At 44.7% G+C, this 24,279-nt stretch overlaps 1 protein-coding gene across 3 annotated transcripts in view; it reads right to left on the reverse strand.

Moving 5' to 3' along the window:
* adipor2 (adiponectin receptor 2) overlaps window positions 1-24,265 on the reverse strand; it is a 59,912-nt gene extending 35,647 nt beyond the window's left edge. Inside the window, exons 1-2 of one of the 3 annotated variants that reach the window (XM_031898612.1) lie at window positions 24,133-24,265; window positions 10,567-10,805 (exon numbers count right to left, since the gene is read on the reverse strand). In XM_031898612.1, the coding sequence (XP_031754472.1) occupies window positions 10,567-10,740 (174 nt within the window). In that variant the 5' untranslated portion in view covers window positions 10,741-10,805; window positions 24,133-24,265. Of the gene's footprint in view, window positions 1-10,566; window positions 10,806-10,943; window positions 11,066-24,087 lie in introns of those variants that run through there. The other 2 variants (XM_031898611.1, XM_031898610.1) reach the window with 2 other exon arrangements.
* Between the last annotated feature and the right edge of the window lie 14 nt (window positions 24,266-24,279).

Consider the following 24,279-nt stretch of genomic DNA (forward strand, 5'->3'; position numbering starts at 1 on the left):
TTAAAGGTACAGGTATGGGACCCGTTATCCAGAATGCTCGGGACCTGGGGATAAGGGGTCTTTCCATAATTCAGATCTCCTACCTTAAGTCTACTAATAAAATTATTTAAACAGTATTTAAACCCAATAGGGCTGTTCTGCCCCCAATAAGGGGTAATTATATCTTAGTTGGGATCAAGTACAGGTACTGTTTTATTATTACAGAGAAAAGGGAATCATTTAACCATGAAATAAACCCAATAGGGCTGTTCTGTCCCCAATAAGGGGTAATTATATCTTAGTTGGGATCAAGTACAGGTACTGTTTTATTATTACAGAGAAAAGGGAATCATTTAACCATGAAATAAACCCAATAGGGCTGTTCTGCCCCCAATAAGGGTAATTATATCTTAGTTGGGATCAAGTACAGGTACTGTTTTATTATTACAGAGAAAAGGGAATCATTTAACCATGAAATAAACCCAATAGGGCTGTTCTGCCCCAATAAGGGGTAATTATATCTTAGTTGGGATCAAGTACAGGTACTGTTTTATTATTACAGAGAAAAGGGAATCATTTAACCATGAAATAAACCCAATAGGGCTGTTCTGCCCCAATAAGGGGTAATTATATCTTAGTTGGGATCAAGTACAGGTACTGTTTTATTATTACAGAGAAAAGGGAATCATTTAACCATGAAATAAACCCAATAGGGCTGTTCTGCCCCCAATAAGGGTAATTATATCTTAGTTGGGATCAAGTACAGGTACTGTTTTATTATTACAGAGAAAAGGGAATCATTTAACCATTAAATAAACCCAATAGGGCTGTTCTGCCCCCAATAAGGGGTAATTATATCTTAGTTGGGATCAAGTACAGGTACTGTTTTATTATTACAGAGAAAAGAGAATCATTTAACCATGAAATAAACCCAATAGGGCTGTTCTGCCCCAATAAGGGGTAATTATATCTTAGTTGGGATCAAGTACAGGTACTGTTTTATTATTACAGAGAAAGGGGAATCATTTAACCATTAAATAAACCCAATAGGGCTGTTCTGCCCCAATAAGGGGTAATTATATCTTAGCTGGGATCAAGTACAGGTACTGTTTTATTATTACAGAGAAAAGGGAATCATTTAACCATTAAATAAACCCAATAGGGCCCTTCCAAACCCCACTAATTGCACTTTCACCATCTCTTGGGGCCCTCTTCTGCCAAGGGGCCATGATTGGACTACCCCCTGTACCCCCTCTTACAGTGGCCCTGACCATTGTAACTGTGGGAGACAAGAACTTGGGTCAGGGGTAAATATATAAGAAAAGGGCAGACTGGATTCCCACAGCCAGTAGCTGGAATTCAAATAAATGTTCGTTAGAGGCTTTATTTCCCCTATATACAGACAGTATAATAAAGGTGAAGTGAAAGGGTAACAGAAGCCTGTTATGTACAAAGGTGCATTCCTGAGTTGTGTCTCACAGCCAGCAGCCCTTCGGTATAGAAGGAATTAAATGTTATAGGCTTAAGTTCCCCTTTAAACAAACAGTATGAAGGTGATGTTAAAAGGGTAAAAAAGCCTGTTATAAATGAAGCTTATTTTATTATGCTTGCGTCATACAGCAGGGAGCCCTGTGCAATAAATGTTGTTCTAATCTTAAGTTCCCCTTGAAATAGATGGGAAGCTGAAGGTTGAACAGAGTGTTTTTGGTTTATATAAACAGAGGGGCCCCATACACTGACTTCTTTGGTCTGGTTCCCTTCCCCACCTCCCCCCATAACCGGCTCATTTACTCAGTAGACTAGTAGAGAGAATAACAGCCGGCCCCTGTCACAATGCTGAATTCATAACCTGGCTGACTGTGAACTGCAACTCCCAGCTTCCTCGGCTACTTGGATGCAGGGGTGTAACAAGAGAAACACAACTTCCATATTCCCAATGAAATACTAACCCACAATTATCCTGATTAAGACAACATTGCTACAGTTTCTATTTCTATTCTTTTGCCGGTGTTTGCCTGCTAGGGCATTCTGGGAATTGTAGTTCAACAACTGCTAAAGGGCAGCTGTTATATCCCCGATAACATTTTCTTTAATGAAATGTAGATGCTATTGAAAGCAGCTGTGCCTTTTTGATCTATGCACTTAGATTGTAAGCTCTACGGGGCAGGGACCTCCTTCCTACTGTGTCTCATACCACATGGCACTTATTCCCTGTGCATTTATACTTATTGTATTTATTTATTATAACACTTGTCCTCCCTGTGTGTAATTTTGTATTTTGTAAGATTGTACAGCGCTGTGTACCCTTGTGGCGCTTTATAAATAAAGTTATACATACATACATACATACATGTTCCAACTGCCGACACAATGTAGCAGGTCTATATTAAATATGATGGTGATGTATGCTGTACATTCAGGATAATAACCCCCAGTCATTGCACAGTAAGAGGCATAAGTGCTTATCTAAGTTATCCGCTGGGCCCTAGGGCAGCTGTTTGGATATCCCCGATAACAGTTTCTTTAATGAAATGTAGATGCTATTGAAAGCAGCTTTTGATCTATGTTCCGACTCCTGACACAATGTAGCAGAAGTCTATATTAAATATGATGTATGCTGTACATTCAGGATAATAACCCCCAGTCGTTGCATGGTAACAGGCAGAAGTGCTTATCTAAGTTATCCGCTGGGCCCTAGGGCAGGTATGTGGGGGGCCGAATACCTGAGTCATGGCTTTATCCAATTCCCCTTTACACCTGAGACCTGCCGGCCCGGCTCATTATTAGGTACCGTGTTGGGCTTCGGTGCAGATAAGTTACACTGGGAAACCCAATCCTGGAGGCTAAGGAGAATTAAACACCTCTTACCCACGGTGCCCATCACCTGATAGCCCAGCCGGCTCCTTCACATCTCTAGGTAACTTGATACCTAGCAACGGTGCCCTCTCATGTTGCCCGGGATCCAATAGCAGCCGCTCGTTAATATCATTACAGCAAAGGCAGCGCTTTATTACTTTAATAAGGCACCTGCAATTACTTGCCCATTGTTACACTTATTAATATTTAAGTAATTACCACCTCCGCCGGCTCCTCTGCCACAGCAATAAAGGCGTATGTGTCCCTTTAAGGCCGAAAGGCTTAGCCTGAGACATGTGGATTAGAGTATCAGTGAGGTTACACAAGGGAACGTGGATTTGTGGGCACCCATGGGAACATGTAAAAGTTATAATTTTCTGCAATTTGTTCTGTCTAGGTTCAAAACGATACCAGAAATAGCCGTAATTATAAAAGCGACTGGCTTTATCGAAGGGCAAGGAATTGGGCATGGGAATTACTATGTTTAAATGTTTACATTGTGTATTTCTGAACAAGCTATAAATAGGGGGCTGTTCCTGTTGAATTGTGCTTAGTACAGGGGAATCCCTATGTGCCATAGTTTTATGGGATCTCTCTGTACAAGCTATGGGCAAACTTAGGGGGCTGTTCCTGCTGAATTGTGCTTAGTACAGGGGAATCCCTATGCTGCCATAGTTTTATAGTATCTCTCTGTACAGGCTATGAGCAAACTTAGGGGGCTGTTCCTGCTGAATTGTGCTTAGTACAGGGGAATCCCTATGCTGCCATAGTTTTATGGTATCTCTCTGTACAGGCTATGAGCAAACTTAGGGGGCTGTTCCTGCTGAAGTGTGCTTAGTACAGGGGAATCCCTATGCTGCCATAGTTTTATAGTATCTCTCTGTACAGGCTATGAGCAAACTTAGTGGGCTGTTCCTGCTGAATTGTGCTTAGTACAGGGGAATCCCTATGTGCCATAGTTTTATAGTATCTCTCTGTACAGGCTATGAGCAAACTTAGTGGGCTGTTCCTGCTGAATTGTGCTTAGTACAGGGGAATCCCTATGCTGCCATAGCTTTATGAGCAAAGGTAGGGAGTCTTCACTGCCATGAAGAGTTCTATTTATTGCGTTGTTCAGATTACCCCAACAATAAGAGGTCACTCCTGCCATCTATTTTCCTGTTAGAGGGTTATAACACTATACTATAACACTATACTATAACACTATACTATAACACTATACTATAACACTATACTATACTATAACACTATACTATAACACTATACTATAACACTATACTATAACACTATACTATACTATACTATACTATACTATAACACTATACTATACTATAACACTATACTATAACACTATACTATAACACTATACTATACTATAACACTATACTATAACACTATACTATAACACTATACTATAACACTATACTATACTATAACACTATACTATACTATAACACTATACTATAACACTATACTATAACACTATACTATAACATATATATATAGGAAGTAGAAACGTAAGCCTGTGCCCCAAGGGACTGGCAGTGTAACACAAAGGGCAATGGCACATGTGGGCGCTAGTGGCAAATGCTACTCCTGAAAAAGACCACCATTTATTTTGGGATTCCTTTCCCTTTAAGACCCTGGTACTGTACAATAACAGAACCTGAGGGTACTGGTCGCTCCTTTTGAGGCCTAATTACACAATGTAAAAAAGGCTGAATCAGCACGTGGCTCCAATCAAGGGCAACTCTGCCTATCATTAAACTGCTTTATAAGATAATTTTCCCAGCGCAGCAGAGCCGCACACAGACGCATAAAGCAGCTGCATGAAGATGAGATACTAAGGTCTCTTTATATGGCTTGCTTGTGCACTTAGGGTGGCCACACACGGGCTGATTGTAGCTGCCAAAATCGGCCCGTGTAGGGGCACTAACGACTGGCCTGCCCGACTGATATCTGGCCTGAAATCGGGCAGATCTCGATCGGGCAGGTTACATTCTACATACAATCTAATTGGATCGGGGACCGAATCGGCTCGTTGATGCGGTCCCTGGACCGACTTTTGCTATACCCATCGTTACAATTCGATCCTGGATTCTCCCGATATCGCCCACCCATAGGTGGGGATATCAGGAAAAGATCCGCTCACTTGGCGACATCACCAAGCGAGCGGATCTGCCCGTGTATGGGGACCTTTAGCAACCAGGGAGCGGTATGATGAGAGACTGATGAATAGGTAAGGAATTGAATAGAAAAAATAAGTAATAAAAAGTAACAACAACAATTACATTGTAGCCTCACTGAGCAATGGTTTTGTGCTGCTGGGGTCAGTGACCCCACATTTGTCGGAAAGAGCCAGAAGAACAAGGCAAATAATCAAAAGAAAACTATAAAAAAAATAAATAATGAAGACCAATTGAAAAGGGGCTTTGAATTAGCCATTCTATAAGATTCTAAAGGGGGTATGTAATAAAAAGGCAGTAAGTTTGCCCAGGAGCAATAACCTATTGCTATAGTTAACTTAAAGATCAACCACCCCTTTAATGGGACCCAGCAATGATGTGAATATCAGCCATTTAGGCGGTCTTCATAGCTTTGTGCTCAGCAGCTATCCACTCTGGAATTTCAACAGCTATTTGGTTGCTAGGGTCCAATTCATCCTAGCAACCTGGCTGTTTGAACAACAGCCTTGATAATGAATATAATAATAGGAGCGGAACATAATGAGAAGCAATAAAAATGACCAATACCCACAGTGAATCTGATTGCCCGGGGTCAGTGTCCACCATATAAAAGACAGAAAGAGGCAAAAGAAGAAGGCAAACAATTCAAAAACTATTAAATAAAATTAAGCCCAACTGGCAATCTATGGTAAGCCTATAGCATCATACAAGGAACTGCCCTGGTCCAAATCGAACTGGGGACCCTAGCGCTGCCATACTGCTTTTTAGCATTCTCTGCAGCTTTTTAGGATATGTTTCACCACTAGGGGTGCTGTTTTACAGACATCTGGCAAACATGGCCGCTCTTAGTGACTTATGACAATAAGATCCCCGATTCCTCAGAACCAAAAGAACACCATATCAGTTTAGTGAATTCTATTTCTTGGAATGATCCGTGCCGTTCTGGCAGGAACCGGCCCATAATTATTATCATCCTTTATTGCTTTATAACGAGGAGCCATGATACTAAATCTAAGATTGGTTGAAAGTCAAATTCCTTGGCGGGGCGGGGGGGGGCACCGCACGAAGCTGTGTGACATTGACTTTATTATAACGCTATTATTATTATCTGGACTTTCAGGGTCAGACCTTGTCATGTGACTGCGGATCACCTTGATGGGGTCAGAGAAGGATAAGGCCTCCATACAAATCCGGTCACAGGATGGTCTGGGAACCGGCGTAAGGATAATTTGGCACAAGGTATAAGGGTTTTAACTGTATCCCTTAAAGGGGAAGTAGCACTTATTTTTCCCATTTAGCCTGTATGTCTCATTGGGACAATAGGAGGCCAATGGGGAAAATTCTGTGCCATTGCTTCCTATTCATATATTGCAGCCGCACAATGCAGCCTCTATGTGCGAAAAACACAATGCTAATCAGCAGTCGCCCATGTGACAGTGCATGAGAAAGTCACTTGACCGCCGGTCCCCATTGTCACCAAGTCTTGGCCAAAGCCATGCTGGAACACTTAGTAGTCTAGGTGGGCACCAAACTCCCCCCCACTCCGTGTTTAGTATCATGCCCTGCTGAGAGTCCGATGTACAGGTATTGGACCCCTTATCCAGGGGAAACCCATTATCCAGAAAGTTCCAAATTATAGAAAGGCCATCTCCCATTGACTCCATTTTAATCTAATTACCATTAAGTTCAATGGGTGGAAACTCGCCGCGATTAGATTAAAATGGAGTCAATGGGAGATGGCCTTTCCGTAATTCGGACAATTCGAGCACGCATTTGCTTCCTCGCGGATTAGTCGCCGCAACTTATCGCCCCGTGTGTCTTCGCCCTAAGGGTGAAGACACACAGAGCTACTAGTAGCAGCTACATTTTCACAGCTACTAAACTCCAGAAAATACTAATGATCAGCATTGTCTATCTTAGTAACCACGACAAGTAGCTGCTACTAGTAGCTCCGTGTGTCTTCACCCTAAAGCTCATTCGGCCGATTTGGCCACGCTTTGCTGGGCCAGACTGGTTGGTCCTCTGGGTCTACTGTTGGATGAGGACCAACACGATCTGCCCAATAAATATCTGCTAAATATAGAGCCATGTTGTTGGGAGGCCTCCATGCATTGGTCAATAAACTGCTGAGGAGGAGCCAAACTTAATGAGTGCCAATCTCTCATTGGCTGCTGTGGGTTGGTAATATAATGTCAATATTTACAGACTAAAGTGCATTTTACTTATGCATTCATTGTTCCAGGTGCCGAAGCTGAACCACAGGCACCGCAGGAAGTGATGCGTCCAACTGGAAATTGATTCCCTTGGCCCGGCACAACAAGCTTTTTTTTTTATATTAACATTTCTACATGCCCCTGACCCTTTGTAAAGGCAGCAGAGCTTTAGTCTGTTGTCATGAGGTGCTGGGAGTTGTAGTTCAACACCACCTAAGGGGCCATATGACATATGCAAATGTTCTATTTTTCCCAGCAACCCCGTGACTGCTAAAGATGGAGGCACACATCCCTCGCGCTGCACGTTCCAGCCTGTAACACTGGATTAGGTTTACAAACGCCACTCTAATTTCAAATCACGTTCACTAGATGGAGGGCTTTAAGCCTCGGGCTCGCGAGCCAATTTAAATGGGAACTGGGAATCTGACAGCGAATCAGCTCACAGACATTTGCATGACACTGAATGGGGGATAATTAGCGCCACTTAGACAATTGGGAGGGGGGGATAAGCATTACCAGGGCTACCAGTCTGCTACCCAGCACAGCACAAAAGGACTGGTAACATGGGGTATAGGATACAAAGACCTAAACAGGATCATATGCAGGTGCCAATACTAAACCCATTTGGCTTGAAATAAGTTCTTTTTTGAAGAAGAGAAGCACTAGACTAGGGGAATTGTTACTCTTTATTCCTTATCTTTCTATTCAGCTCATCTCCTATTCATATTCCAGTCTCTCATTCGAACCAATGCGTGGTTGCTAAGGTAATTTGAACCCTAGCAACCATATAATGCAAGCTAGTGCCATTGGAGTGTGCCTAACAACTGCCCCCCCTCCCCCAGTGATTTCCCCTTCTCATTTATTGGCTGCCAATGAACATCATGGGAGTTTGAGTGCAGTAAGATTTGTACAGGCAGGTTTCCCATACATGCTCTCAGCTTTCCCTGCATGGACTTTTGTAACCTTCTCTTTGCCCATGAACCCTGCTTTCATTTTTCCCTCACACCCATTGAGCTCATTGGCCACAGATAAACTGTGTATATCAGTGTGACTCACCTTGCTGGACCCTTATCTCTGTATTTTCCTCGAAGTCACCTTTGCTCCTCACCTTTCTACAGTGCCCTCTGGGAATTCAGCTGAGAACTCTGTCCCCTCCCAGCTTCCTATCCAAACCTCTCAAATACAAAATTTCCAGCATGCATTCAATTAAAAACGTTCAAGGGTTCGAGAGTGTAATATTCTAAGGTAATTTGCAATTGGTCTTCATTTTTTATTGTCTGTGTTAAAATAATTTTACTTTATGTTCAGCAGTGCTCCATTATATGGTTGCTATGGTTCAAATTACCTTAGCAACCATGCATTGGTTTGAATGAGAGACTGGTATATGAATAGGAGATGAGCTGAATAGAAAGAAAAGGAATAAAAAGTAACAATCTGTTTAACCAGTTTGGTTCTGACTCTTGAAGCACTGTCGCAGAAGTCGGTTCTATAAGAACGTGGTGTAGGCAGCAGAAACAGACAGATACTGATTTGAAAGGCAATTATGTTTACCAGTAACCATTGGAAATGTACAAGGAATGTATACTGGAAAGTTGCTTAGAATCACATTTGCTTTCATTATGCAACAGGATTTGGGTGGAGTTCCCCTTTAGCCGAACGCATGACACCGGCTCATCTGGGAAGCCTGCAGGGAACTGGCTAAATGTTCTCAAAACACAGTCTATTCCCAACCCTGTGTCAGTGTTTGCACAACAACATAAGACTGCATGGCCGAAGAACAATGGGCGGCACAGTATGTCCACTGAGCTGGGCCACGGGACACGAGAACAAGGGACTGGCATTCAGGCAGAGACAGGCCATAACCCCACACCACGCGCTTCAGATTAAAACATCAGCCCCAGTCACAATTCCAAGGAACATGCATGGCGGTTATGTGCACTAATTATTCAATTAAATTGCCTAACGAGATGGGGAGGAGAACATGAAAGCAAAAATGCTGGCGGCTGTGAATCTGCTCGCTTCCAAAAATCCTATCCCCTTAGGGTGAAGACCCACAGAGCTACTAGTAGCAGCTACTTTTTCACGGCTACTAAACTCCAGAAAATCCCCTGCCATAGACAATACTGAGAATTGCCTCTGCTAAAACACATATAGAGACAGTTATCAGTAAATGATCAGCATTGTCTATTTCTGTAGCTGCTCCTAGTAGCTCCATGTGTCTTCACCCTAAAACATCAGCCCCAGTCACAATTCTAGGGAACATTCATGACGGTTATATGCACTAATTATTCAATTAAATTGCCTAACGAGATGGGGAGGAGGACATGAAAGCAAAATTGCTGGCGGCTGTGAATCTTCAGCTGGAGCTGCCCGCTTCCAAAAATCCTATCCCTTTAGGGTGAAGACACACAGAACTACTAGCAGCTACTTCTTGTGGCTACTAAAATAGACAATGCTGATCATTTACTGATAACTGTCTCTACGTGTGTTTTAGTAGAGGCAATTCTCAGTATTATCTATGCCAGGGTATTTTCTGGAGTGTAGTAGCTGTGAAAAAGTAGCAGCTACTAGTAGCTCCGTGTATCTTCACCCTAAGGGCTCTGGCACACGGGGGAGATTAGTCGCCCGCGATTAACTCCCTGTTCGCGGGCGACTAATCTCCCCGAGTTGCCTACCCCTGCCATCCCACCGGCGAACATGTAAGTCGCCGGCGGGATGGCAGACGCGGCGGCGCGATTTCGCGCAAATCGTCCCCCCCGCGTCTGCCATCCCGCCGGCGACTTACATGTAATCTCCCCCGTGTGCCAGAGCCCTAAGGGCAAAGACACAAGGAGCTACTTAGTAGCAGCTACATGTCACAGCTACTAAACACCAGAAAACCCCCTGCCATAGACAATACTAAGAATTGCCTCTGCTAAAACACTTGTAGAGACAGTTATCAGTAAATGATCAGCATTGTCTGTTTTAGTAGCTATGACAAGTAGCTGCTACTAGTAGCTCTGTGTGTCTTTACCCTAAGGGGTGAAATTGTTATTGAAAGCCATGTCAGGTTGTTTCTATTCTTTGCAGTGCTGGTTCAGACTCCTGAAACACTAGCAGAAACTGGCTAGGGTGAAGACACACAGAGCTCCTTGTCGTGGCTACTAAAACAGACAATGCTGATCATTTACTGATAATTGTCTCTACGTGCCTTTTAGCAGAGCCAATTCTCAGTATTGTCTATGGCAAGGTATTTTCTGGAGTTAAGTAACCGTGAAAAAGTAGCTGCTACTAGTAGCTCCGTGTGTCTTCACCCTTATAATGAACAAAAGGCAAGTGAAGCTGGTACTCACATTATCTTGTGCAGGACACGGAGGGGGGTCCGCCAAGAGGGGGCACAAGTGGTCGAACTGTTCATGCTGAGAGTCTGTGTCCTCAGAAGTGACTGGCATGTGTCCTTTGCGCAGCCGCAGGACAGACTCGGGTCCGGTGCTGCACCCCTCTTGCTCGTTTTCTTGTGTGTTCATGGGATGGTGAGATTCGTCTGTGTTGGAAGCCCCTCTCCACGAGCAGCCGGTGTCACAGGAAATAGCTGCAAGCAAAAGAACAGAACTTTATCAGAACCCGATTCGGATATTCTTTAACCCAAACGACGGGAGTTCTCCTGGGCACAATAGATTCCTAAAGCAGCTACAAAAGGTACAATAAGGACTGGAACTCTGGAACCTACTGGGAGAATTGTCGGCCATATTGGGCAGAGAAATCCAGCCAGCTGCTAACGTGTGCGGCTCCCTCTCCACTGATCTGAGCTGCGAGTATCAAACACTTATAAAGAAAAGCCTCCGATGATAAGGGAAACACACCCTCTGGCACTATCAGTTACTAGGACTGGACTCTCTGCTGATAAAGGAAACAAGAACCTCATATAACATCTGTCATGTCAACAATTGCAACGCATCTCTGGATAGAGTTCAAGGGAAACAATGTGAAAAGTCTAATAAAGCGGAGCACGAAATACAAGAAACTCTGACACTGACTGCACACAGCAGTCTTTGCCTGCTTTATGGCTGAGATTCTAGCTATCTGTATAACAGAGCATTCTGTCACAGTGGCACAGATCCTATCTGATCCCCCCATTGTAAGCAGCAGTCCTGCCCTGCTTTATGGCTGAGATTCTAGCTATCTGTATAACAGAGCATTCTCTCACAGTGGCACAGATCCTATCTGATCCCCCCCATTGTAAGCAGCAGTCCTGCCCTGCTTTATGGCTGAGATTCTAGCTATCTGTATAACAGAGCATTCTGTCACAGTGGCACAGATCCTATCTGATCCCCCCCATTGTAAGCAGCAGTCGTGCCCTGCTTTATGGCTGAGATTCTAGCTATCTGTATAACAGAGCATTCTGTTACAGTGGCACAGATCCTATCTGATCCCCCCCATTGTAAGCAGCAGTCTTTGCCTGCTTTATGGCTGAGATTCTAGCTATCTGTATAACAGAGCATTCTGTCACAGTGGCACAGATCCTATCTGATCCCCCCATTGTAAGCAGCAGTCCTGCCCTGCTTTATGGCTGAGATTCTAGCTATCTGTATAACAGAGCATTCTGTTACAGTGGCACAGATCCTATCTGATCCCCCCCATTGTAAGCAGCAGCCCTGCCCTGCTTTATGGCTGAGATTCTAGCTATCTGTATAACAGAGCATTCTGTCACAGTGGCACAGATCCTATCTGACCCCCCCATTGTAAGCAGCAGTCCTGCCCTGCTTTATGGCTGAGATTCTAGCTATCTGTATAACAGAGCATTCTGTCACAGTGGCACAGATCCTATCTGATCCCCTCATTGTAAGCAGCAGTCCTGCCCTGCTTTATGGCTGAGATTCTAGCTATCTGTATAACAGAGCATTCTGTCACAGTGGCACAGATCCTATCTGATCCCCCCATTGTAAGCAGCAGTCCTGCCCTGCTTTATGGCTGAGATTCTAGCTATCTGTATAACAGAGCATTCTGTCACAGTGGCACAGATCCTATCTGATCCCCTCATTGTAAGCAGCAGTCCTGCCCTGCTTTATGGCTGAGATTCTAGCTATCTGTATACACAGATAGAAACGTTTTTTAGATTTATTAATCTTGAATACAAGGTTCCCCTAACCAAGACAACACTTGTATTCATGCAGGAACATAGTGTAACTCGGCAGTTGTTGCCAGGCCAGAAGTGAAATCCCAGGGGCATGGTATTCCATGAAGTGCAGCCCTGCCTATACACAGCTGGAGGAGAGGGACAAAGGCAGGCCGTAGCCATTCATTTATGAATCTCTTTCTGGTCCTTTGGTACAAGGCCTAACCTCAAAACCAAGATCCTGCCGAACAGGCAAGGGCAAGTATGCCCAAACAAACAATGGAATTGCCAGTGAGACAAGGTCCGGTTGCTTCTGTACCGAGGAGCTTAAAGACACCAGAAATTAAACCTTTTTAACAATTACTTACAAAAGCAGCCCCTAGAAAACTTGCCATTTTAAGAATTAAAGGCCGCCCCCTGGGATCATAGGACGTATTTATTCTAAAGTTCTCCTTTAAAATGCAAAGAAAAAAAAAAAACAAGTGTGGGGCATTAATGAGCAAGGACACACAAGGCTGATTAACCAACTGGTGGTACAGGGCACAGCTTATCCAATCAGGAGCAGATATCCGGTTATAACCAAACAAGCCATCAGCAAAATCCAAATTAAATAATACTGGTAACTTTCCATGGGCCCCTGGCAATCTCGCAGTGCTAGTTACGAATATAAACCCATCGGGATAATTCTGACGTTTTCATCGACTTAAATGTGACGTTATCACCAGCCGCGATCACCAGATATGAGGCAAGAGATACGGCGAGTACAAAGTCCGTAGTCTGGTACATTCTCATTCATACGGTATTAAAGGGCAACTATTCCTGCTGCAGGAGTCAGAACATGTCTCTATACAGACAATAAGCCAAGCAGAGGGGGTGTAGTTGCTAGTGCTGTGGTACAATTCAGCAGGAACAGCCCCCTAAGTTTTCTCATAGCCTGTACAGAGAGATACCATAAAACTATGGCAGCATATGGATTCCCCTATACTAAGCACAATTCAGTAGGAACAGCCCCCTAAGTTTGCTCATAGCCTGTACAGAGAGATCCCATAAAACTATGGCAGCATAAGGATTCCCCTGTACTAAGCACAATTCAGCAGGAACAGCCCCCTAAGTTTGCTCATAGCCTGTACAGAGAGATACCATAAAACTATGGCACATAGGGATTCCCCTGTACTAAGCACAATTCAGCAGGAACAGCCCACTAAGTTTGCTCATAGCCTGTACAGAGAGATACCATAAAACTATAGCAGCATAGGGATTCCCCTGTACTAAGCACAATTCAGCAGGAACAGCCCCCTAAGTTTGCTCATAGCCTGTACAGAGAGATACCATAAAACTATGGCAGCATAGGGATTCCCCTGTACTAAGCACAATTCAGCAGGAACAGCCCCCTAAGTTTGCTCATAGCCTGTACAGAGAGATACCATAAAACTATGGCAGCATAGGGATTCCCCTGTTCTAAGCACAATTCAGCAGGAACAGCCCCCTAAGTTTGCTCATAGCCTGTACAGAGAGATACCATAAAACTATGGCAGCATAGGGATTCCCCTGTACTAAGCACAATTCAGCAGGAACAGCCCCCTAAGTTTTCTCATAGCCTGTACAGAGAGATACCATAAAACTATGGCAAATAGGGATTCCCCTGTACTAAGCACAATTCAGCAGGAACAGCCCCCTAAGTTTGCTCATAGCCTGTACAGAGAGATACCATAAAACTATGGCACATAGGGATTCCCCTGTACTAAGCACAATTCAGCAGGAACAGCCCCCTAAGTTTGCTCATAGCCTGTACAGCGAGATACCATAAAACTATGGCAGTATAGGGATTCCCCTGTACTAAGCACAATTCAGCAGGAACAGCCCCCTAAGTTTGCTCATAGCCTGTACATAGAGATACCATAAAACTATGGCAGCATAGGGATTCCCCTGTACTAAGCACAATTCAGCAGGGACAGCCCCCTAAATGTGCCTGTAGCCTGTACAAAGCACAGCTAAGCAGGAACAGTCCCCTAAGTTTGCTCACAGTCTATACACACACCACAGAGTCCCTTTTCCAGGGAGAGAGAGGGAAGAAAGAAATATGGTAAGAATGTTCCATAGTAGCCGTTTACATGCTTAGTACAGCAGTTAGCTGAGGTAGGGTCATAGGTCCAATTCTGAGCAGGACACTATATATAGAGTATGTATGGTCTCCCTGTGTTTGGTGGGTTTCCTTCTGGTCCCTTCTTCAGTCACTTAATTAGATCCAGATAGAACTGACTGTGACAGGGAAATTAGATTGTAAGCTCCACTAGCACAGGAACTTACGTAAACAATTGATATAGTGATCCGGTGAATGAATAATGGTACTAATAACTTTTTTCCTTAATTGATTACATTTATTCATTCTTATCGACCAATCAGCAGCTTGCCTTTACCAGACCGTGCCACTGTTACTAGCACCATTGCCCAAAACCGCTGCCAGCTTGTAATACTGATCATGCTCCAAAGAACCAGGGCAGAACCATAGCAGAACCCTATGACCCCAAGCTGAAAGCATTCAGCGTCCTACAGCTTTTTACTTTCAGGAATGTGTGTAACCGCCGTTCATACTAAAATAGGCAGAGCGAGCCTCCGAGGGGGGCTAAAAGCCGTATACTGTACACAATGTGCATGTAATGTGACCCACAGATATTTATAGAGCCGAACAGAACTCAGTCGCTGAATGCCCGGCTTTGGTTAAAGGAGTGATCTGTGAAATTATACAGATTTCAGCTGAAATAAATATATATATTCGTACAAACCCATCTATTGGCTCTGCCCGGAGGCAGCTGGGGCACATTGGATGCTGTAACCACAATGGCCTGTTGCCCAGATACAGTAAGTATATGCCACAATCCCACAGGGCATCACGTTACCCACTAAACAATGTATAGCGAACACTCAATCCTTAATTAAGTACGGCTAATCTTACTGCAAAGGTTTAAATCTCAGTCTAGTCTGTAACAAAAGGTGCAATGTGTGGTCTAGTATCCCATAGCAACCAGATGTTTGTTTACTCATGACATGCAACCATAGCCAGGTGATTAATTGCTATACAAGACCAGTAGGAAATGTTGCCCCTTGTCTTAAATTACCCAAGAGGCAGCAATCTAAGAGGCCCTTTTATCAGGTACGTTCTGGCCATGCCCAGTCATATGCCCCATTACCCAAATACAGTGGAGTATTTACATACTGTAATCTGTGGATAAGCAGGGGATTAAGGGCACACAGAGCTACTAGTAGCAGCTACTTGTCGTGGCTACTAAAGCAGACAATGCTGATCATTTACTGATAACTGTCTCTATGTGTGTTTTAGCAGAGGCAATTCTCAGTATTGTCTATGGCAGGGGATTTTCAGGAGTTTAGTAGCCGTGAAAAAGTAGCGGCTACTAGTAGCTCTGTGTGTCTTCACCCTAAGGAGGAGACTTCGGAGGCTTTAGAGGCAGGGGTCTGAGTTATTATAACATGCAATTGTCATATCTTTACTCTCATTTTGTAGTGCTTTCTGTCCCAAGTCAGGAATATTTTATATTGGACACAACAGACCAAGAGGGGCTAATGAAACACATATATATATATATATATATATATATATATATACACACACACATATATATATATATATATATATATATATATATATATATATATACACACATATATATTTATATACACACACACACATTATATATATATATATATATATATATATATATATATATATATATATATATATATATATATATTTGTGTGCACCCAAACCACAGAGCTCACCATAGCAGAAAGGAATTTGACCCTTTCAAGCTCTGACAGCACCCCCAAAGACACCCCCAAGTCCATGTCACATGACATCACTTGTCAATCAAACGCAAGGATCCATGTCTTAATTCTCCCTTCCCTAACCTCAATCAGTTTATTTGTAGGGGGGGTGGAACCCCCCACCCCCCCCAAACCTAAGACCATCGACGGCATTATATAGTCCTTGGCTGGATTTCCCATCCTACCTAAGGGTGAAGACGCATGGAACTACTAGTAGCAGCTAATTGTAGCGGCTACTAAAATAGACAATGCTGATCATTTATTGATAATTGTCTCTAAGTGTGTTTTAGCGGAGGCAATTCTCATTATTGTCTATGGCAGGGGATTTTTTGGCATTTAGTACCCGTAAAAAAGTAGCTGCTACTAGTAGCTCCATGTGTCTTTACCCTAAGGGTGAAGACACAGAGAGCTATTAGTAGCAGCTACTTGTCGTTGCTACTAAAACAGACAATGCTGATCATTTACTGATAACTGTCTTTAACATGTGTTTTAGCAGAGGCAATTCTCAGTATTGTCTATGGCAGGGGATTTTCTGGCGTTTAGTAGCCGTGAAAAAGTAGCTGCTACTAGTAGCTCCATGTGTCTTCACTCTAATGGCCATCAGCAGCATTTGTCTATAGAAGTCCGGCAAGTTATGCAGTCAAATGCCCTTAGCCCCGTGTAGCTGCACCCCACTCCAATTTTGACCCCCGTGCCTTCTCCCTAGAGCTCCAAGAGGGTTGATATATGCCCCAGTACCAAGACTAAGGGGAATATGTCTAAACGGGTACAAATGTAGTTGCTTATAAAGAAAGATATTTTGTCCGACTTGATTTTCTGCCTAAACCACTTTTGTTGGGAGTAACCCGATGCACGCCTTGTTGCAGGGCGGGGGCACCCGCAGTAAAAACATTGCTTAATTCTAAAAAAAGGGGGGGTGAGATTATTGCAAGCACCTAATGTTGCCTAATAAACACCCGTAGGATTGCACTGAATGCAGGAATCCAGGGATACTTGTCAGTCAGGCATATGTATATATGTAAGCGGCCAACTTGGCTGCTTGATCAGCCCATTTCTGGCCACCTTTCTCTTAAAGAGATACTGACACCAGAAATTAATTCATCCATACCTGTATTTAAAAATCTGAGCGGTCAATCATATATTGCCTGCCCCGCCTCTATGCCTGCGGCATAGAGGCGGGGCAGGCTATATATGATTGACAGCTCAGATTTTTAATTACAATTACTTTAACTTTCCATTCAGCCCTTCCTAGATAACACCCAGATGACAAATGCTTAAGATTTTAGGGTGATACAAAGCTTCCCTTAATAACTTTGCACACAAAATGGCGGCTGGCTGTGACTGTAAACACCAAGACTGAAGGGAAAAAAATAAATAAATAATTTAAATAGAGTAAGTAAAGTTTATTTTGTTCAACTAACATGATAGAAAAGGATTTGGAATTATTTCTAAGGGTGACAGGTCCCCTTTAAGGCTAAACAAAGGCTCAGGCTCTCAGACAGGTACTCCCTATGCCTAGAGCTGTCCCTTAGGGCTAGGATGCCATTTGCAATTTACTCAAATTCTAGTCTGCAGACAAGTATTTTACTTTGCTAGAGAGCGGAGAGGGCCAACGGGTTTATAACAGCACTGGGTACGAGCAAATTAACAGATACATACAGAACCAAGAGTAATGAGAATAAGCTACTTCCCCTTTAAAGATGGCACATTTCTTTTGCATTAGTAGTGTTTATTTTGGAATGAATTCGCAATTAACTCTCAATTTTTAGTAATAATAATTACCAGTAATAATTGCAGGATGTAGATAATTGTGGGCTCCGACATATCCATATGGCCCAAAACAGATGGTGCTTTTCTGCTAAAGAAAATGCCATAGTAAGAGGGCAGCTCACCCCCTTCAGGTGTCGCAGAATGGCCTTTTCTTAGCAACTTTTCAATTGGTCTTAATTTTTTTATGTTATATAGTTTTTAATAATTTGCCTTCCTCTTCTGCCTCTTTCTGGCTTTCAAATAGGGGGGTCACTAACAGGGTCGGTCTGGGGGGTGCAGGGCCCCCGATGCCCGCGTCTCCTAACCCCCCCCCCCCACAGGGGACTCCACTCGACATCCTCTAATGAGCACTTGTAAATTTAACACGTCAAGGGAGGAACGATTGAGCAGGGGGAGCGCCGGCACAGGTCAGGTCTTGGCCGCCGGGGCCCACTCGGATTTTTCCCGGTGGCCCAGTCCGACCCTGGTCACTAACCCCGGCAGCCAAAAAACTATTGCTCTGTGAGGCTGCATTTGTTTTACTTTTTATTACATATCATCTTTTTATTTAAGCCCTCCTCTATTCATATTCCTATTGCTCTGTGAGGCTGCATTTGGGCCACCGGGGCCCACCGGGATTTTTCCCAGTGTCTCGACGGCTGAGTCCGACCCTGGTCACTAACCCCAGCAGCCAAAAAACTATTGCTCTGTGAGGCTGCATTTGGGCCACCGGGATTTTTACCAGTGTCCCGACGGCCCAGTCCGACCCTGGTCACTATCCCTGGCAGCCAAAAAACTATTGCTCTGTGAGGCTGCATTTATTACTTTTTATTAAGGTACTTATCTTTTTATTTAAGCCCTCCTCTATTCATATTCCTGTCTCTTGTTCAAACCACTGACTGGTTGCTAAGGTTAAACTGGACCCTATCAACCCGATAGCTGCTAAAATTCCAAACTTGGGAGCTGCAGAACAAAAAAAAAATTAAATAATTCAACAGCCGCATTGAAAACCAATTGCAATCTGTCTCAGGAAATCACTCTCTACAAAATACTATAAAATAGTTAATTCAAAGCTGAAAACTCCTTTAAAGTGAACCCCACCTTGGTAAATGCCTGGTGCTTTTCAGATTTACATACAGCATCATTGGTGCAGGGCCGGGGGGGGCAACAGCTGGGCCAAGTAGTACTGGAGCCCAAAGCAACACTGTTACTGATACCGTTACTAAGGAAGCATCTGGTTGGTTGCAGTGGGTAACTAAGGCATACTTTGCTCACTATACTACATCACCCCCATAGCACTGTCGGGCACACAGAGCCAGGCAGCAGCGGATTAAGATGCCCATACACGCCGAGATCCGCTCTCTTAGCGAGGTCGCCAACCGAGCGGATCTTCTCCTAATATCCCCACTTACGGGTGGGTGATATTGGGCAAATTCGGTCGTTTGAAATTAGGAAAACGGGCAAGGGCAGTTGGTTTGGAGACCACAATAACGAGCCGATGCGGTCCCCGATCCGACTAAATTTTTCAACCCGCCCGATCGATATCTGCCCGATTTCAGGCCAGATGTCGATCGGGCAGGCCCGTCGGTAGTTCCCCTACACGGGCAGATAAGCTAACGAGTCGGTCTAAGGGACCCATATCGGCAGCTACAATCGGCCCGTGTATAGCCACCTTTACTACAGAAGAGCCCAGATAGAGAAGCACAACACTGGCGTGTAACGTCCCCCAATACATGCACATACTTCAGATGCAATAGCCGCTTTGCCAGCTTATAATGTTTAATTGGCTTGAGCGCATCTTATAATCCTGTAAATCCTCACCAAGATATTAATGTCAAGGTCTTGCATGGAGATAAGGAGCAGCGCTTACAACAGCTCCATGGAAAATGTAGGCAGCCTAATTAAAAGGACAAAATAATTAAAAAAGTAAACATAATTCTACGCAACTTTCCAATATCAATTTATTAAAAATGATAAGTGCTTCAAAAGTTATTTGTAAATGTAATTGCTATAGAAAGCAGCATTTGCTGAACTCCTGGTTGTTACTTTTTAAACAATGTTGCCAGGCTCCTCTAGCGAGACGGGTCTGTCAAATCTGCTGGCTTGGGTTACATTGTTTCAAACCCCCAGAGCCACCGGGGCAGGGAATAGAATAGACAGATAGACACTGCTTGTATTAACAGTTATATATACAAATATGTAATGAATGTATATTGCAAAGTTGCTTAACTGAATTAAGTTTTCTTTTATTAGGCAAAAAATTTTTTTTGGGATTGACTTGTCCTTTAAAGAAACACAACCCAGCTGCTATTAACCTCCGATACCGGAAGTGATCACTGGATAAGCATCCCCTTTAACCTGGGAGATTTACTGATGCTGATAACATTAAAATGTTATTTAGACCACTCGTTTGGTGACAAGGTAGGGTACACAGCAGGGTGGGGGGGGAGCCTGTGCTGTGCGGAACACCTGACATGGGTGATGGGTGCCGGGCCACTTAGTATAACCCTAGGCACCAATACTACTAGGTCTGGTTCTGTTAGGTGAGGGTCAAATCAGGCCTAGAATCTGACCCCTGGTCAATTAAATTCTGCTACATTGTTCCCAAAGTCACAACCATCTGAGTAGAAGGCTAGACTTTAGGGTGAGGACACACGGAGCTACTAGTCGCAGCTACTAAAATAGACACACGTAAAACACACGTAAAGACAATTATCAGTAAATGATGAGCATTGTCTATTTCTGTAGCGTGACAAGTAGCTGCTACTAGTAGCTCCATGTGTCTTCACCCTTAAGGGTAAAGAAACACAGAGCTACTAGTAGCAGCTACAAATGCTGACCATTTACTGATAACTGCCCCTACGTGTGTTTAGCAGAGGCAATTCTCAGTACTGTCTATGGCAGGGGATTTTCTGGAGTTTAGTAGCCTTGAAAAAGTAGCTGCTACTAGTAGCCCAGTGTGTCTTCACCCCTAGGGGCAGATGTACTATCCCGAAAGGGAAAAAATCGTATTGGAAATGAAAATTTTGTCGCCGTTGCGATTTTTTTCACCGTCGTCGCGACTTTATCGTATTTTGCGCGACTAACTCGTCGCCGTCGAGATTTTTTCGTATTGAGTGATAGTAAACCAGTCCGATTTTTTTGCGACGGCGACGAAAAAATCACGACACATACGAAAAAGTTGCAAAAAAAAAAAAATCGCAAAAATACCGATCATTACGAAAAAAACGCATTCGGACTCCTTCAGACCGTTCCTGAATTAGTAAATCTCCCCCTTAGTGTATCTAGGTGAGTAAATGCCCATTCTAACCAATTCTCACCCAACCTGTCCTTCAAGCTGAGCCCCCCTCCCGCTACTGCTCCAAGACCCCACAGGCAGGCCAAGGCCCACAGTTTGGGAAACACTGGGTCAGACCATTACGCAATGCAATACATAAAACACGTGTGTACAGCAGGTGAAAGTTACAGCATATTTAGCAAGATTAGGCAATAATATCCTGCATCACTGTTTAATAACCCGTGACTCAATTTAACAACACAAACGTCCCTATTGGACAGAGCAGCCAAGTCCTAATTGGGCCCTGGTACCGGTATCTCTGCAGATTTGCCTTTTCCCTAACCAAAGTTCAACGGTGAGAACAGGCAGAACATTGTATTGCTGCCAAAAAACACAAAAAAAGATAAACACGTTGAAAGCGGTGTGAGTATCAGGCACAATCTTGCTGTAGAACCAGCATCAACATAGTGAGAAATGCTATGCTACATCGTTTCAGGAGTTAGAACCAGCAGTGCAGGAAAATATATACGGCTAGACGGATACTTGCTGCTGCTGCTTCCAACAGGAGTTACAAACAATTTTAAAACCTCTGGAAATGTATATTTTTGGGTGGAGTTCCCCTTTAATGTGCTACTGGTTAGACCTGAAAGATAATGCTGCTGTGCTGGTTTAACATGAGCTACAGGTTAGATCTGAAAGATAAGGCTCAGCAGGTGTCTACATGAATTATAGAGCAGCCTGGGGGAGTCCTTTAGGGTGAGGACACACGGAGCTACTTAGTAGCAGCTACTTGTCACGGCTACTAAAACCCAGAAAATCCCCTGCCATAGACAATACAGAGAATTGCCTCTGCTAAAACACACGTAAAGACAATTATTAGTAAATGATTGTCTATTTCTGTAGCCGTGACAAGTATCTGCTACCTGTAGCTCCATGTGCCTTCACCCGTAAGGGTAAAGAAACACAGAGCTACTAGTAGCAGTTACAAATGCTGGTCATGTACTGATAATTGTGTATACGTGTTGTTGTAGCAGAGGCAATTCTCAGTATTGTCTATGGCAGGGGATTTTCTGGCGCTACTAAGTAGCTCCATGTGTCTTCGCCTTTATGGAGGGGTGAGTAGGTGTGCAACAGAACTACAGATACAACAAAGATTAAACATCCCTGGGGAAGTACTGGGTGCATCATGAGTTGCACTCATAGTTAGAAAATATCAAGCGGAAGTAAATGTATAGACAGACTGGGGAATATTGGTACTGTACTACCCATCATGCCATGGGCTTTCAATCAGTCATAGGGAGTCTGAATGTCCCAGTATAGCATGTCTGTCCGGCTGCTCTGGCAGGGGAGGCAGGTACAAACAGGAGAGCCATATTGTGTGCTGGGGAGGAACAGATGTCAGAGCCAGGTGCAGAATAGATAAAGGGCAGGTGTGCCATGATGGACAAACAGAAAAAGATGAGGCTCAAGTTTTGTAGGAAAGAGTGCAAAGGGGGCAGGATGCAGCGCAGGGGGCAGGATGCAGCGCAGGGGGCAGGAAGGGTGGGCTCCAATATCCCACCAGAGATTTATTTTCATATTTCATGGCTAGTTTGTAACTCAGGAGGGGACACTGGGGGGGGGGCGGTTCTTGTGACTCTTCTAGCGCACAGAGGGGGCAGTGGACTGACTGTAGGGGCTGAATGATGGCACAAGGAACTGTGGAGAAGACTGGCCCATAGAGAAGGGGAGAGGTGTAAGGAAGCATCCCAATAAGTTGAATGTAAGTGGAGCAGACTGACAGCACTGTCTGGGGAAGGTAAGTGGTGGTGCAGAGCGACTGGAAGAGGCAAGTGGAGCACAGAGAAAGGAAGGGGCAAGTGGAGCACAGAGAAAGGAAGGGGCAAGTGGAGCAGAGTGACAGGAAGGGGCAAGTGGAGGAGAGTGACAGGAAGGGGCAATTGCGGCAGAGTGACAGGAAGGGGCAAGTGGGGCAGAGTGACAGGAAGGGGCAAGTGGGGCAGAGTGACAGGAAGGGGCAAGTGGGGCAGAGTGACAGGAAGGGGCAAGTGGGGCAGAGTGACAGGAAGGGGCAAGTGGGGCAGAGTGACAGGAAGGGGCAAGTGGGGCAGAGTGACAGGAAGGGGCAAGTGGGGCAGAGTGACAGGAAGGGGCAAGTGGGGCAGAGTGACAGGAAGGGGCAAGTGGGGCAGAGTGACAGGAAGGGGCAAGTGGGGCAGAGTGACAGGAAGGGGCAAGTGGGGCAGAGTGACAGGAAGGGGCAAGTGGGGCAGAGTGACAGGAAGGGGCAAGTGGGGCAGAGTGACAGGAAGGGGCAAGTGGGGGAGAGTGACAGGAAGGGGCAAGTGGAGGAGAGTGACAGGAAGGGGCAAGTGGGGCAGAGTGACAGGAAGGGGCAAGTGGGGCAGAGTGACAGGAAGGGGCAAGTGGGGCAGAGTGACAGGAAGGGGCAAGTGGGGCAGAGTGACAGGAAGGGGCAAGTGGGGCAGAGTGACAGGAAGGGGCAAGTGGGGCAGAGTGACAGGAAGGGGCAAGTGGGGCAGAGTGACAGGAAGGGGCAAGTGGGGCAGAGTGACAGGAAGGGGCAAGTGGGGCAGAGTGACAGGAAGGGGCAAGTGGGGCAGAGTGACAGGAAGGGGCAAGTGGGGCAGAGTGACAGGAAGGGGCAAGTGGAGGAGACTGTTAGTAAAGAATATTAAGGAAAAGTAAGTGGAGCGGACTGACAGGTGTAGAAGGGAAAGGGAGAATTGATCAGACTGACTGGAAAGGTGAATGGATGAGGCTCTCAGTGACAGAAGAGGTGCCAAGGGAAGGCTAACATCTGGCACAGGGGTAACCCCGCCACAGAGAGGGAAAAGTCACACACACACAGACCCGGCACCAGCTCCTCACCTTTCCCCTTTCCTCGTACCCAACCGCTCTGCGCTCTGCTCTCACCTCCCGGCCCGGTCCGCCTTATTCTCCAGTCCCCGGGTTGCCTGGAATCGTCACCATGACGCCTATCACAAGAGGAACACGCAGCCTATGGCTGAGTCAACTGTCCGCTAGGCTCCGCCCCGCCGCGCTGCCCTCTGGGAAGTGTAG

This window comes from Xenopus tropicalis, chromosome 3 (assembly GCF_000004195.4).
Source record: "Xenopus tropicalis strain Nigerian chromosome 3, UCB_Xtro_10.0, whole genome shotgun sequence".
Classification (NCBI taxonomy): Eukaryota; Metazoa; Chordata; class Amphibia; order Anura; family Pipidae; genus Xenopus; species Xenopus tropicalis.